Source organism: Elephantulus edwardii, unplaced genomic scaffold (assembly GCF_000299155.1).
Source record: "Elephantulus edwardii isolate Elephantulus edwardi_28Jun2011 unplaced genomic scaffold, EleEdw1.0 scaffold00068, whole genome shotgun sequence".
Taxonomy (NCBI): Eukaryota; Metazoa; Chordata; class Mammalia; order Macroscelidea; family Macroscelididae; genus Elephantulus; species Elephantulus edwardii.
Window position 1 is genome coordinate 2261733 of NW_006399818.1, and position 16928 is coordinate 2278660.

A 16928-nucleotide genomic window follows, 5' to 3' on the forward strand; every position below is an offset into this window, starting at 1 on the left:
GCTAAGCCACCAGAGTGCCTTTATGACTGAGAGAGCTGCTGAATTCTCACCTTCCCCTCAGAGGTCCTGGGTTTGAGTCCCGGCCCGTGCATTTCATGTTCAGTTGCCAGCCATCTGTCAGTGGAGCCTTGAGTATCACCAGGAGGCAGACCAGGTTTGATTGGGATCTCCAGACTGAAGAACACAAGGGAGAACATTCTGGTGGTCAGCTCCCAAAAATCAGCTGATGACAACCGTGTGGGTCATGGCAAATGCTCTCCAATCCACAGCTGCTCATGGAGGTGACGCAGGATGGGCCGTATTCCATTCCATTCTGGGCCAGCTCCACAGTGGCTAACAGCAATGCGATTAGGAAACAAGTATTGATTCTTCAGGAAAAACAACCCCCATGAGCTGCTCTGATTCCCATTTCAGAGGCAAACAAACTAAAATCTAACCCCAAACCAGACCCCTGCCATTAAATGGACTGACTCATACCAACCCTGCAGAACAGAGTAGACCCACTCCGAGTGCAGTCCAAGGCTTCAGTCATTACAGGTGCAGATTCTTTCTTCCATGGAACTACCACTCGATTCAAATCTGTGAGCTTTAACTTTGCAGCTAAGAGCTTTGACCCCTCCGCTGTTAGGGCTCCCAGCTGAAGCCTCAAATTTAAAATCCCATTGCTGCTGCATTGGAACTAACTAATGGTTGACGCTCTATTGGCTAGCCATTCTGGGGCACAGGAAGAGATTGCCCATCTTTCTCCTGCAGAGCTACTGGAGGATTTGATTAGAGTGGGTCACTCACCCTCTGGGTTACCGGTGAGGCTCAGTAAGGACCAGGCCACCAGGGCTCCACACTGAAGCCTTGTTGTTGTTAGGTACTGTTGAGTCAGATGTGACTCTTAGCCGAACCTCCAGCAGCTTTCCAGAGGCTGTAAATCACATGAAAGAAGATTGTCCATCTGTCTCCATTGGAGCAGGTGGTGGTTTTGAACCACATGCCTTAGTGCTGACAGCTCAACTCCTTACTACTAGGCCACCAGAGATCCCTACATGAATCCTAGCGAAGTTAAATCACTTCCTTAAAGTTATAGTAGGTTGGGAAGCAAAACCAGGTATGTCCACCCCATCTTGCCCCCTCCATAGCCCCGGACCATTATATGACTGCCCCTTCTGTCCAGGCCTGCAGGCACTCAGGCCAGTAGGTCAGCCTCCGTATTTTCTCTGTATGCTGCTCTGGGGTGGAGCCCAGTTGCGTGTCACCTGGATGCCCACTTCCTGTTGCTTTTCCATCATCCTCAGGTGTCATGTGACTTAGAGGTGGTCTTCTGGGTACCCAGTCAGCTTCAGTGGGACCACTATGCATCCCACCTTAGGTGTCCCATGCCAGCATGCCCCATCAGAACAGACACCTCAGCCTGCTCTGTTGAAGAACAGGCCTCAGGGAAAGTCGGGCTCTTCGTCAAGAGGAACTTTGAGCCAGGACCATGCTTTGTTAGCGCTGAGGCTGGTTTTCCCAGGCACTCTGCAGCTGACCCCGCTGTGGCTGTGGAATGTGGAACCCCTGGCGGATTAAGCTTAGTAGCAGCCTCAGGGCTGAGCACAGCTGCTTTCTGAGAGCATGGGTGATGGTGGAACAGGAAAAGCTTTCAGCAGATTATGTTCAAACCTCAGCTCCACTAGTTATGTGACCATATTATTGTTTTAAAGTTTGGAAATATAAAAAAAAAATAAGAAACAAAAAAATACTAGGTATCCTACCATTGTGAAGCTTTAAAGTTTGGAAATATAGAAAAACAAAATGAAACATAAAATTACTACAGATCCTGCCATTGTGAAGCTTTATTATACACCTTTGGAGATTATTTTTTCATATATACATATATATGAAAACACACACCCAAATACATATGTAAGGGCATTCTAGTAGCAAAAAGAAGACAGGCAGTTTGAATCCACCAGCTGTTCTATGGGAGAAGGATGGGCAGTCTCCTCCTGTGTGATTTACAGCTTCTGAAAACCCACTGGAGGGTCAGCTATGTGTCAGCTCTTACTTGATAAAGATGATAGATAGATAGATAGATAGATAGATAGATAGATAGATAGATAGATAACAATATACACATACATTTATATACATAGATATACATTTATACCTGTGAATGAATGTGTGTGTGTGTGTGTGTGTGTAAGTACACACATGTACTTTTCTGGTGGCATAGCCTGTGGGGAGTTCCAAGACCATTCTGGCAGTTCAAATCCATCAGTAACTCAAGAGAAAGATGGGCAATTTTGGATTATCTCTTGCATTTTTTTTAAAGCCCAATGTACATTTAAAGATGTGGAACGATGTTAATTGTATATTGGCCTCTTAAAAGGTGACACGGTATTTCATCGTATGGCTCTACCACAACTTGGCTCATCCACACGGTCAAAATTTGGAAGGAACCTTACTATTCAGTGGCTTCCTCTTTAAAATGCCACGGAGGCTGCTTTTATGTACCACATGGTTGTTGTCATTGTTCCTCGCTGTTGTCAGATCAACAGAACAAAACCCCTGCCCCATTGCTGTGATTGGCTATAAAGCAGATGTTTATGATTCATAGGGTGTTTGTAGGCTGACTTCTGGAAGGAGGTCACCAGGCCTTTCCTCTTAGCTCATATTAGTCTGGAAGCTCAGCTGAAAACTGTCCAGCATCATAACTTCATACTTAAGGGGGTGGTTGTGCAGTAAGGGCACAACCTGCATGGGAAGTGAGTCTTCTCCACTGAACCACCACCGCCTCACATCATTGCTGTCAAATCGGAACCAAATCAGCAGACCCTCCAGCAGGTTTTCAGAGGCCAAACATCGCATGGGAGGAGATCGTCTATATTTCCCCCCGAGGAGCAGCTTGTGGATTTGAACTGCTTGCCTTTGGGTTGGCAGCATAACTCCCCACTCATTAGACCACCAGCCGTCATAAGTGGTTGCAGCTTCCATTGGCCCTTTCTCTCATTGGTTCCTTCCACATGGGCTCTCTGCCAATGAGGTGATGAACGTGACAAATGAGCCCATTGTCTCTCATGGCTGTTCAGACCTGAATTTACAGCTCCTGGTTTACCTGTCCCAGAGATCTTGGTGACGGGAACCCAGGGCCAGCAGCTTTCTAACACCGCCATCCAGGCTCTGCGGTCAGAGATCTTAGCCTGGAGCAGACAGTGTGGGGCTAGGAGGCATGTTTCCTGCTCGGGGAGACATCTGCGAACAGTTGAGATCAGCTGGGGCATCTGGTTAGTGTCTGCAGCACCTTATAGGGTCTGACGTGCAGCATCTCTGCTGTCAGCCCTGATCACCATCTGAACCGATCCTTGGGATTCAGCACTTGTTCACATCTGCCTCAGTCTCTGCAGGATGAACATGCCTCCCTCCCCCCACCTCCCAATTAATTAGAATGTGTGAGGAATTCTTTGCAGTCAAGGTCAAGTGCTGGCCATGTTAGGTGCAATGGACTGTAAGCCCTGTGTCTATTTCTTAACCTGAACCCAGCTAAGTAAAACGTTGTACTTGCTTGAGGCAGGCAGACCAGATGTAATTCTGCCAGCTGTCTGACTGAGCAGGGCCCTTCCAAACTTGGGGTAAAGCAAATAGAATGAGCAGAACCTTCTAAGAGGTTTCACTTGTGACTGTTAAATTGTCATTTGAGCTGATAGAAGTTGGTATTTTTGTTTGTTTTGCTTTTGCTGAAATAGGAGTCGGAAAATGATAATGATAACTAGCAGTTAGCATATGTTCTGTGCTTATCCAGTGTAGATGTGTGGGTAGTTCGTGAGAAAACGGATTATCTCATTCAATCCCATCTGTCCCCATTTTACAGATGAAGACTGAGGTACATGACTAGCAAGAGAGAGGAATGATGATTTCAGCAGCCACTCTGGAACTCCCGTTACGCCTGTGACAGGGTCACTAAAGGTTGTTTGTCAGGAGTTGCCCCTGGGCGTGAACAGGTTTTACTGTTAATAGAATAGATGCCTTTGAGTTGTGGTATTGGACAAGAGTTCTGAATATCCCGGGGAACTGTCAAAAGAACGAGCGAATCTGTCTTGGAGTAAGTGCAGCTAGGGTGGTCCTGAAAGGGCAAGCGTGGTGGAACTTCTTCTTACATCCTTTTGGCATGTTGTCAGGAGAGAACAGTCCTTGAAAAAAGACTTCATGCCGGGAAAGGTGGAGGGCCTGAGGAAGGAAGGATGGTCCCACAAAAGGGGGTTGACATGGTGACTGCGCAGTGGCTCGAGCGTATCAGAGATGGTGAGGAAGGTGCAGGCCGGGGTTCAGATCTGTGTTCATGAGGGTCACTGTGAGCCGAGGCTAACCCGATGGCACCTCACAGTAACAAGTGTTAACAAAAGGCTGAAGGTTCGCGTCCTCCCAGAAACAGCTCAAAACAAAGGTCTGACAATCTACTCCTATAGAATCAGCCATTGAAAACCCCACAGAGAACAGTTCTGCCTGGACACACACGGAGTGGCCGTGGATCTGAAATGACCTGGTGGTCACTGGTTTTCTTTGTCAGGATGTATCTTTTGCACAGCTTTTCTTGCATACTGTGAACTGCAACATGTCTCTGTTTTAAGAATAAGGGAAGGAAGCTGTAAAAATCAGAGAGAGCAGGGTCCTGCCATTTCTGGGAGCCCCACATGGTGCAGTGTCAGAGGAGGCATCCCCCCAGGGCACACACCACAGGTCTGCTGCGTCCTGAGTCTGGAAGCAGAGAGGAATAGGCAGTTGGTAACAAGTCTGAGCACGTGGAAGCCAGATGGCCTAGAACCGGGTGCCAGAGCAGAGTGGGCGCACGAAGCAAAGATTGCTGAGCAAACGGCTGACTGGATAAATGAAATTACAGTTGATTAAACGCTCGCATGAGGTGTGAGGGGTTTGCACATGACCCCCGGTGCCTGGAAGATGCATTTAAGTCTTAACATGCCAGCAGAAAGGCCCCCCAGCTCCATCCTTGCAGGTCTGTGTATGGGATGCGTGCATAGAGCTTTCAGCAACCTGTGGTCTAGCCACAGATAATCTCCATCCCATGCCGGGGATAAACTGCTGGCGCCATGCCTGGGTTCTTTCTCCCCATAGACCATTTAACAAATATGTTCTTAACTTAGGTGAATGTTATCTTAATGTTATCATCAGTCAGAAGGTAAATTCAATTCCACAAACAGATCTTTGATGTCTATGTCCTTATTTAAGACTTAAAAATCATAACACTTACTGGAGGTATTTCTAATTTATCTCTTCTTTGGGGTTATTTGCGCTCTTTCTTCAGAAGGAACTGGAATGCAGGGATGACTCTGTGTGTTTATTTTGTAATACACTCAAGGGCACACCTAATTTCTAATATGCCAGGGCAGCCTTTTGGAACAGACAGACACACACATCTCAAACACATTGCCATTAAGCTGTCACTCATGGAGAGCCTGTGCATTACAATGTTGACTTGCTCCATAGCATTTTCTTGGTTGTAATCTTTCCTGGTCTACTGGGTAGGTAATTGCACTGCTGACTCAGAGGTAGGCAGTTCAAATCCATGAGCTGCTCTGCGGGAGAAGGATGGGCTATCTCCTCCCGTGTGATTTACTATCTCTGAAAACCTGCTGGAGGGTCAGCTATGGGTCAGCTCTGACTATTGTATACCACAGCCACCACCACTGGTGGCCTAGTGGCAAGAAGCTGTGTTGCAATCCCACAGGCATGTGGTTGGAATCCACCAGCTGCTCCACAGGAGAAGGGTGGGCAGTCTCCTCCTGTGCAATTAACCTGCCTCTAAAAACCTGTAAGGGGCTCAGCTATGGGGTCAGCTCCAATGACAACAACAATCGTGTCCCATCCCAACTCCCCAGTCGCCACTGGTCACCAAGGGCATCTCTGCTGATGTCATGACAGTATCTCTGTTCTCTCATCCTAACAGGGCAGAGAATGCCAACACAGAACGTCCTACTCCCATCCCCCCAGTGGGATGGAATCCCAACCACTTCCCATTGGGGTTGCAACAGAGTTTCTTGGCACCAGGTCACCAGAGCTCCCTCGGCCACCAGGAAGGCATCTGTAATATCCCTGCCCCTCAAGGACCACTAGATCCTTTAGGCTCTGACACTCTGCGGCCCCGACTTGGATGTAGCGATGGCGGGGTTCATTTCAGTACCTGCCACCCCACTCTCCTCTGGAGCTGTTACGTGGTAGGTGTTGAGGTGAACATTGCTTGTCCCTCTCACAGAACTTGGTCCCATCCTTGCTCCCTAACCTCCCTGGGAACGCTGGGTGAAGAGGCCAGCCCTTTGTGGTAAACATGCATTTAAGGGGAAATTACAAGCGCAGAGGCTGGCCCACTGTATGTAAAAGGAAGCAGATGTGTGCAACTGTCTCTCTGAAATGACTCTGGAGAGTCGCTTAGATCAGCCGGACACAGGCAGGCGTTTGTCAGGTTACCAGGCAACTGGAAGCAACAAATACTTGTGTGTCTGGGAATGAAGGGGTGACAGGCTGAGTTTTTCTTAGTGCCCTCATCACTTGTCATAATAAAAGCCCTTTGCCTATGGTCTCAGATGCCTTGTCCATGTGAGCCCATGTCCCTGTGCCCACCCTCCAGAGTGGCCAGAAATTCAAGAGTCAAACTGCTTAGGGGACAGCCAACTTCCCTTAGATCTAACTTACAATTCAGGGACCAGCATGCTCCCTGAGCCTCAGCTGATCCATCCATAAAATGGAGTAATAATGGTTCTAATCTCTGAGAGAGCTGATGATTGTAAACTCATAGGATAGATCCTGACAGGTAATACAAATGCAGTCAATACTATTTCTCTGTATTCCCTTACAGTTGGCATAGTTCATTGTGTGTTGCACTGCTAGCCCAGAGGCCTCTCGACTTAGGCAGTTCAAATCCACCAGTGGCTCTAAGCAAGAGAGAGAAACAGTCTTCTCCTGTTACAGCTTGGAAACCTGATGACGGGTTTAGAGGTGTTGAGACTGAACTGACTGAATCAAGTTATTGGAATTTCTTGTGCTGAATGAAGGGCCTTGTATGTCACAGGTAGTCAGTTGCCCTTTGGATTTCTGTCTTGAAGATCTCAGTGTCGTGGTAAATGCACCTTTTTTTTAACCCCAGACATGAGATAAATTCATTTGTGAGATTTAATGACTCATTGTGGAGTGGGAAGAGGCAAATCAGAATGCTATAAAGTTACAGGGGAGTCATTGAGTGGCACAAATGGGTAGCATACGTGTCTGTTAACCCAAATATTAGAGATGTGAATCTGCCAAGAGGTTCTTTGAGAGGACCTAGTGATTTACTTTCAAAAACACCAGCCTTTGAAAATCCTGTGGAGCAGAGTTCTGTTGGAAACAGTTCTACCTCAGCATGTAGGGGTTTTAGCATAAGTTAGGGAGGCAATTCAATGACAACAGGGTTTGAATGTAGCAAGTTGTTGTTGTTGCTCTTACTGGGAGCCTTAGGGTTGACCATGGCCCACAGCTATCCTCTGAACAAATTGGAAACTTGCCCTATTCTGTACTGTTTCTGATATGCAGGAACCCATTATTACAGTCACTATGTCGATCCATCTCATTGAAGGTCTTCCTCTCTTTCCCTCACTCTCTCCCAGAGTGATGTCTTTTTCCAAGGACTGCCCCCTCTTTGGCAGCATGCCCACAGTATGTGAGATGAACTGTAACCATCCTGGCCTCTAAGGACCACCCGGGTTGCACCTTCTCTGAGAGAGACCTGTTTGTTCTTTTGGCTTTTGGTGGTCTCTGGCATATTCAATACTTTTCTCCAATACCACAGTTCAAAGGCATACATTCTTCTTTGGTCTTCCTTATTCATGTCTAGTTTTTAGGTTCAGGAGAAGCAACTGAAAGCACTATGACCTGGATGAGCCTTTTAACACTTTGGAGAGGTTTCAATGAAGAATTTCCCAATGCAGTACATCCTTATATTGTTTGACTGCTGCCGCCATACGTGTTGATTATGGATCCAAGTAAAACGAAGTCACTGGCAACTTCAGTCTTCTCTCCATCTATCCTGAAATTGCCTGTTGGCCCAGTGGTGAGGATTTTTGCTTTCTTGATATTGAGATTTAATCTGTATTGAAGACTGTAGTCTTTGATCTTCTTCAATAAATGCCTCAAGTCCTCTTCACTCTCTGCAAGCAAGATTGTATCACCTACGTAATGGAGATTGTGGATGCATCTTCCTCCAATCCTAATACCACATCCTTTGTTTTTCTGTAACAAGAGACCAGGAAAAACCATAATATATTTACTTATGTGGTTGTTGTTTAGGGGGAGGAAAAAACTATGCTCATCAAAGATACACCAACATTTGATTATATATTTTTTCTCTATGAGGAGCTTCGTCTATTTCTTTCTCTCTCCTGGAATTCATGTGGAAATGTGGAAAAGCTTCAGTGATTCTTGGACAAATGACCCTTCTCTTTCTGGACTTTTTTGGTCTTACGACATGCTTCCTCCCGTCCTTCAAGAGTTGTGTGTGTGGTATTTTTCCATTGAGTTAGAACTGACTCAGAGCTGACCCTCCAGCACGTTCTTAGAGGCTGTAAATCCTGTGAGAGGAGATCGCCCTTCTTTTTCCCATGTAGGTTTGGGTTTTTTTCATAAGCAAATTGAACAGAAGTGGCTTATAAGGAAGCATTCCAGGGCTCCTTCCTGCGGGATGGCACTAGTTCTTTGTACCACAGGGGAACCATTTACACCTCCCTTCAGCTCAGCAAGATGGATTGACACCGTGACTGCAAATAGTGGACGTGAGCGTATGAGAAACGGTGAGAATGACGTGAGAATGACGCAAGATAGGGCAGGGTTCAGTTCTCTTGTGCGCAGGGTCACTGTGAGTTGAAGTTAACTCAGCAACACTTCATGACAACAATTAGGCCCCTGGGCCTGGTAGTCAAGGATAGGGGAGGGCCCGCAGCAAGGAATTCATACATACTTGCTAACATACCAATTTAATAAACTCCAGGAACAATAAAGCCTTTAAGATAAAGTCTGTCCTCCCAAAGGGGCATGGAAGCATTCGCATTAATTGTTGTGTTTCATTTACATCCTAATGTTTGCGGGCCAGAGCCACAAACTGAAGAGCCGGAGTGGATGCCAGGAACTTGAAATGCCGCATCAATGCCGTCAGTCTCCAAGCGGACAGGCTGCTTTTCCTCCAGTGACTTTCTTGGCAGAAAATGAAAAAGGAAAAAATAGTTGCATGACTTAAGAAAGTGTGGTGGAGGTTGGTGATAATGGCTTACATTTCTCTAATGCTTTCCTGCTTACAGAATACTCTCACAACATTACTTCCCTGGATTCTCCCAGCTCCCTGCGGTCAATAAGAGAATCATGGACAGTGGTTACAGAAATACTGCCTCTACCACTTACCTAGCAGATGGTGGTATTATTTAAGCCTCTGAGCTATTTTCCTAATTCTTAAAATGGGAATAGTAACACCTTCCTTTTAAGATTACAGGTGTAGTACAGAGTACATGGGATAATGTATAAATAATGACAGATTTATAATAAGTGCTTGGTAAATGGGAAGTGTGTATATATTTAAATATAAAATAAATAAATAAATATATCTATAAACTGTAAATTACATATATATGGATGTCCATCAATTTGAATCCGACCCATCCTACTGCAACCTTCAATATAGATTGAGGCTCAATATCAAGAAAATGAAAGATTCTTACCACTGGGCCAATTGGCAGCATCATGATAGATAGTGAAGAAATTGAGATTGTTAAGAGCTTTAGTTTGCTTGGTCCCGCATTCAGCACTCTTGGCACCAGCAGCCAGGAAATTAAAAGACTAATTGCATTGGGAAAGTCAGCTGTCAGAGATCTCTCCAAAGTATTGAAGAGCAACAATGTCAGTCTGGAGACTTAAGGTGCATCTGATACAGGCCATGGTCTTTGCAGTCACTTGCCATGTGTGAAGGATCTGGACAGTGACTAGGGAGGATAGAAGAAGAATTGATGCCTTTGAGCTGTGGTGTTGGAAAAGAGTATTGAAAATACCACAGATTGCTAAGAGAATGGACAGGTTTGTCCTGGAGAGGGTTAAACCAGGCTGCTCCTTGGAGGCAAGGATTCTGGGGCTTTGTCTGATATACTTTGGACATGTTGCAAGGAGGGACCAGTCCTTGGAGAGGGATGTCATGCTTGGGAGGGTAGAGGGACGGCGCAGGAGAGGAAGACCCTCGATGAGATGGACTGAATCAATGACTGAGGAAAGGGGGGTAGTTGTGTCAGAGACAGTGAGACTGGCACAGGACAGAGCAGAGTTTAGGGCAATTGTACATAGGGTTGCTATGAGTTGCAGGTGACTCAATGGCACATAACAGCAACAACAACCACCCTTCCATGGAGCAGTTGGTGGATTCAAACATGTGCCTTTGAGATTGCAGCACAGCTTCTTGAGACTATGCCACCAGAGCTCTATATAAGAAATGTAAATATGATACATACTGTACTTATCTATAGATTATATGTATCTTGATATATTTTATCTATCTAGATAGTCAGAAGACGCTTCAGTGGCCTAGTGGATAGAGAGTTATGTTGCCAACCCAAAGGTATTCAGTTAGAATCTACTACCTTGCTCCACTGGAGAACAACTTACAACCTCAGAAACCAGGCTGGAGGATGAACTATGAGTTAGTTCAACAACAGCAATAACAACAAACGTATATCACATAGGTGCCTCAGGTGGTGCAGTCCATGGGGAGGTGCACTGTTAATCCAAAGGTGGGGCCTCTCTGGAAGTGCAAATCCACCAGCAGCTCAATGGGATAAAGATAGACCATCTGCTCCGATGTGATTAACAGCCTCTGAAAATCCCGAGGTTGATGGCCATGAGTGTTTTAGTTATGTATCATCTAATTATACAGATCAGTATTTCACTGCCATGAAGCGAGAGACATGAAGACTTCGAGTTGGGAGTGCCACTCACTATGGATCAGCCCACCAGGGCTATATAACACCCTAGATAGATATTGTAATAATCTTTATTTTACTAGTGAAAATCCACTTGTCATAATGTTGATTCTGGCTCATGATGACCTCATGTGTGTTGGAACACGAGTGTGCTCTCTTGAGTTTGAGTTTTCAAGGTTGGGAGGCTTCAGTAATAGATTGCCAGGCCTTTCTCACAAGGCACCTCTAGGTAGACTTGAACCTCCATCTTTCTGTGTGCACCACCCCAGGAACAAGGTCAAGCATTTGCACTGTTCAAAAGACTCCCTTTCCTCCAGAAGAAAAAGACTGCTAATCCAATTCAAAATGAGCAAAAGACATGGAAAGACTTCACAGAGGAGGACATTCACGTGTCCAACAGACATGAAGAAATGCTCCAAATCACTGGCCATAAGAGAGATGCAAATCAAAATCACAATGAGATACCATCTCACCCCAGTAGTAGTGGCAAAGTGTAGCGGGCAGCAAGCAATAAATGTTGGAGAGGGTGTGGAGAGATAGGAACTCATATACTGTTGGTGGGATTGTAAAATAATACAATCACTCTGGAAGGCAGTTTTGGCCTTTCCTCAAAAAGCTGAATGTAGAAATTCCATATGACCCAGCTATTTCACTGCTTGGAATATATCCCAAGAATATGAGAACTGAGGCACAAATAGAAACTTGTACACCAATGTTCATAGCAGCATTATTCACCATAGCAAAAACATGGAGACAATGCAAATGCCCAACCAAAATGGAATGGATTGAGAAATTATGGGACATTCACACAATGAAATGCTATGCAGCATGCAGGAGCAATTATTTTGTAAATCACTGTCTAACATGAGAGGGACTGGAGATCATTATGCTAAGTAGACTAACTCAGTCTCATAAAGACAAATACTGTATAAGACCATTGTTGTAGAATGAGTATGAGGATAAAAGGTGGAGGGTTAGTGCTTAATCATAGGGTCACACAGTTTGATAGGTGGAGGGAGGGGTGGGTAAAGGAAAGGGGAAAGATCCGGTGTGAAAAGCAATGTGTATGAATTTTGTAGGTAAACTAGTATAAAATTTTAAAAATAATTTCTCCCTTTACAGATAAGAAAACTGTAAATGATATCAGTGTCAGATATCACACCATTAATAACTGTCTTACTGTCACTGAGTGGGAAGTGACACATAGCTGACCTTCCAGCAGGTTGTCAGATACTGTAGATCACAGAGGAGGAGACTGTCCTTTTCCCACATAGCAGCCAGTGGATTCGAACCACCTGCCTTTAGTTTAGCAGTGCAACTCCTTACCCACTAGGCCACCAGAGCACCAGTAACTAGGAGAACCAAAAAGCAAGTCCAGTTCTTCTGTCTCATTCCACTTTCCTAATGCAGGACAGGAACGTGTCGGTCTGTCTGTTGACAAGCTTCGTCACTCCACTTACTCTCTGATTCTGTTTCTGTGGTGCATTAATACTGCAATTGTCCACTTTTGTATCCACAGAACATCATCAAGAAGGTGATCGGGCAGAAGTTTGTGTACAAGTTTGTGTCTTTCCCAGAGATCCTGAAGATGGATCCGCACGCAGTGGAGATCAGCCGAGAGAGCCTGTTGCTGCAGGATAGAGACTGCAAGGTGTCTCCCGAGGGCCGCGAGCCCCACAAACACAGCCTGTCTGCCTTCAAGAGCACCAGCCGCAACGAGTACATCCACTCAGGCCTCTACTCCTCCTTCACCATCAACTCCCTCCAGAACCCGCCCGATTCCTTCAAGGCCATCAAGACAGAGAAGCTGGAGGAGCAGCCCGAGGGCAGCCCTCCCGTGGAGGAAGTCAGGACTGTCATCAGGTTTGTGACCAATAAAACCAGCAAGCATGTCACCCGGCCTGTGGTGTCTCTGCCCTCCACGTCCGAGGCCGCAGCCACATCAGCCTACCTGGCCTCGTCTGTCTCAGCCAAGATCTCCTCCCTAATGTTGCCAAATGCGGCCAGCATTGCCTCCACATCGCCGTCCTCATCTCGGTCCCCGTCCCTGTCCCCCAACTCACCCCTCCCTTCTGAACACAGGAGCCTCTTCCTGGAGGCCGGCTGCCATGACTCGGAGTCCCTGGAGCCCTTGAACCTGTCATCAGGCTCCAAGACCAAGTCTCCGTGTCTCCCCCCAAAGGCCAAAAAACCCAAAGGCTTGGAAATCTCCGCACCCCCACTGGTGCTGTCCGGCACGGACATCGGCTCCATAGCTCTCAACAGCCCAGCCCTGCCCTCAGGATCCCTCACCCCAGCCTTCTTCACCGCACAGGTAAGAGCCAGCTCTGGCCCCCTGGCTTCGCAACAAGGGAGAAAGAGCGGCCTGCATGCCTTCCTTTCATCTTTTAAAAGATAAGGGCACACCAGACGATGGTGTAGTCCACAGGGAGATAAGCATCTCTCTGGTGGTTCAAATCTACCAATTCTCCATGTCAGAAAAACGGACCAGCTCTTCCCATGCAATTCACAGTCTTTGAAAACCCACCAGAGGGTCAGCTATGAGTTGATTCCAACTTGACAGTAGTGAGTTTAAGTTTTTGAATTTTTGAAAGATAAAAGCATACAATCCACCCTGATGACTGTCAAGTCCAGCTCATGGTGGCCTCCCAATGTGTCAGGAATAATTGTGATCCACAAAGATTTTTAACAAATACAATGGGTTTATTTCTGGTGCCAGGATACAAAACCAAGACTGTATCCATTCACAGTTTCTGCACGGACACTCAGTAACATGGGTTACATCACACTGAGTCAGCATTCCTTCTCTACCCACCTTGTTTCCTCAGCATTCATTTAGACTTTCTGTCCCTGCCCATTTTCATCTGTGCTTTAGATCAACTGTTGCCAGTTTATTATACTCGAGATAATCAGATAATCATAAGGACACTTGAGGAGGCAAAATGTTACTAATTGGGCTAAACAGTTGTTTAGTTTAATGATGGCTTCATAGGTTTGTTTCAGTTCAAGCTTTAAAGATTACTTCTGGGCATTAGATTTGGGGTTTCCCCTCGTCTCAATGGATCCAGTAAGTCTGGCTTCCATGTGAGTGTGAAGTGCTGTTCCACATTTTCCCTCCTTTTGATCAGGATCTGTCTGTTGGACCCTTGATCTTTATTAGATCTCCAAGGGCTGATTTTTCAGAAGCAGAATGAAGCACTCTGGGTGGACTCAACTGGCCAATCTTTCATGTAGCAGCCAAGGGCATTAGCCATTTGCACAGCTTTTGTATACTCTGTATGTCTCTCATTCACTCTTGTTGCCTCTAAGTTGGAACCACCCATAGCTGACCCTCCAGCAGGTTTTCTGAGGCTGTAAACTATATGGGAGGAGACTGCCCATCCTCCTCTCTTGGATCTGCTGGTGGACTTGAACCACCTACCTTTCTGCTGGCTGTGGAACTCCTTTCCACTCGAGCACCAGCTCTTCTTTCATTTCCTTAAGTCTGTGTAAATTACTTAAGACAGGAAGGGAAATTATTTCTCCATCCTCACACCAAAATGTCCACAAGAGGAAAAAAAGTTGGTTTACTGTTTACAGAAAGAAATTTGACTTTTTTTTTCCCTTGCTTTGAGTGGCCTAAAGAGATGAAAGCTGATCTAAATGATTATTTTCCAGGAAAAGTTGATCAGGCCAGTTTACATTTCAGAAGGCATTTGGGTTTTATGAAATCTTTATGGCAGAATCCTCTCTGGGGCACTTACTAAGTCTCTGTTCTCTCTCTCTCTCAGGTTGGAACTGACTTATAGGAGACCCTCCTTAGGGATTTCAGAGACTATAAATCATGTGGGAGATTACCTGTCTTTTTCCCACTGAGGCCCTGGTGCATTCAAACCACCTGCTTTTGGGTTGGCAATGCAAATCCTTACCACTAGACCACCAGAGCTTTCTAGATATCTATAGATCTGTATACATAGATGCATTCCTATGACTAAATGAAGACTAATAACTACCTGTTAACTAGGGAGCTCTGGTGGCTTTTTGCTGTTGTTAGGTGCTGTCGAGTACAACTCATTGCAACCCTATGTCTTATCCTGTGTCATCCTTAATACCTGCGCTGTACTCGATCCTACTACTGCAGGCACTGTCATTTCATCTTGTTGAAGGTCTTCCTCTCTTTTGTCACCTGTCTACTTTTCCAAGCATGATGTCCCTCTCCAAGGACTGGCCTCTGCTAACCACGTGCCCAAAGTGTGTGAGATGAAGCTCTCCGTCCTCCCTTCCATGGAGCACTCCAGATGCACTTTGTACAAGAAATGTCTGTCTGTTCTTTTGGCAGTCCGTGGGACACTCAGCACCTGTGGTTCAAATTCATCAGCTACTCTTCAGGAGAAATATGAGCAGACTCCTCTCATGTGATTTACTGCCTCTGAAAATTGTCTGGAGTATCAGATATGAGTCTATTCTGACTTGACAGTATCTAACGACATTAATATCTAAAATGAAAAGGGCTTAACTCGCTCAGCATTTCTTAAGCTGAAGGAACTGAAGAACATATTCAGGCCTTGAATTGCAATACTTAAAGATGCTGTGAGCAGAATACTGAATGATCCAGGAAGCATCAAAAAAAGATGCATGGAGTACATAGAGTCACTGTACCAAAAAGAACTGGCTGACACAGAAGAATTTCATGAAAACAACATATAATCAAGAGGCAATGGTGATGAAGGAGGAAGTTCCAGTTGCTCTGAAGGAACTGGCAAAAAAAACAAAGTCCCAGGAAATGATGGAATACCAGTTGACATGTTTCAACAGACAGACACTGCCTTGGATATGCTCAACATGTTGTGGCAAGAAATCTACCTGGCCAAATGACTGGAACAGATCCATATTTATTCCCATTCCAAGAAAAAGGTGACCTGACAGAGTATGGAAATTATTGACCAATATCTAATATGACAATATATCTAATATGACACACAAACAATATCCTGCTAAAGATTATCCAAAAATGACTGGAACAGTACATTGACAGAACTATCAGAAATAATAGTCAGATTTAGAAGAGGCCATAGCACTAAAGCCATTATCACTAATGTCAGATGGCTCTTGGCTGAAAACAAAGAGTACCAGAAGAATGTCTATCTGCACTTCATTGACTATACAGCAGCATTTGATTGTGTGGATCACAATAAATTCTATCTAACCTTGAGAAGAATGGGAGTCCCAGAACGCTTCTTTGTGCTAGTGCAAAACCTATACTTGGATCAAGAAACAGTCCTCAGAACAGAGCAAGGAAACAAAGCATGGTTCAAAATCAGGAAAGGAGTGTCTCAATCCATTTCATTCTTATGTGGAGCAGATCATTAGGGAGGCTGGATTTTTTGAGGAGGAATATGGCTTTAGGATTGGAGGAAGACTCATCAACAACCTACATTATTTTTTTATTTTTTTTTTACTGAAAACTAGTTTTATTTTAAAATTAAGTGCATAGCACTCATCTAATTCCATTGGTGTAGATTTTTAGCACCATACTTGTTGTTTGTACTTAATGTGGTAACAGATAACATTTTGGTTTGCAGTCTGTACTTGAGTAGTGTCTATGTAGTGGACTTTGGTAAAGCCCTTTATACATACTTTCACAGTACACATTTAATGATGGTCCCTACATTATTAAAACGACACAGCCTTGTTTGCAGAAACTAAGGAGGACCTGAAGCATTTGCTACAGAAGGTCAGGGACTCTATAGTTTTCGATGTGGATAGAAGCTCAATATCAAGAAGACAAAGATTCTCACCACTGGGCCAACTGGCAGCATTGTGATAGATGGAGAAGAGATTGAGATTATTAATAACTTCAGCTTGCCTGGTTCTACAATCAACACTCTTGGCATCAGTAGTCAGGAAACCAAAAGAAATTGCAATGGGGAAGTATGCTGTCGGGGACCTCTCCAGAGTGCTATAGAGCAATGATGTTAGTCTAGA

General features: G+C 45.1%; 1 protein-coding gene across 1 annotated transcript in view; it reads left to right on the top strand.

Moving 5' to 3' along the window:
* ELK3 (ELK3, ETS-domain protein (SRF accessory protein 2)) overlaps positions 1-16928 on the top strand; it is a 110641-nt gene that overhangs the window by 65559 nt on the left and 28154 nt on the right. The window contains exon 3 of the mRNA XM_006888495.1: positions 12484-13278. Within this exon, the coding sequence (XP_006888557.1) occupies positions 12484-13278 (795 nt within the window). The remainder of the gene's footprint in view (positions 1-12483; positions 13279-16928) is intronic.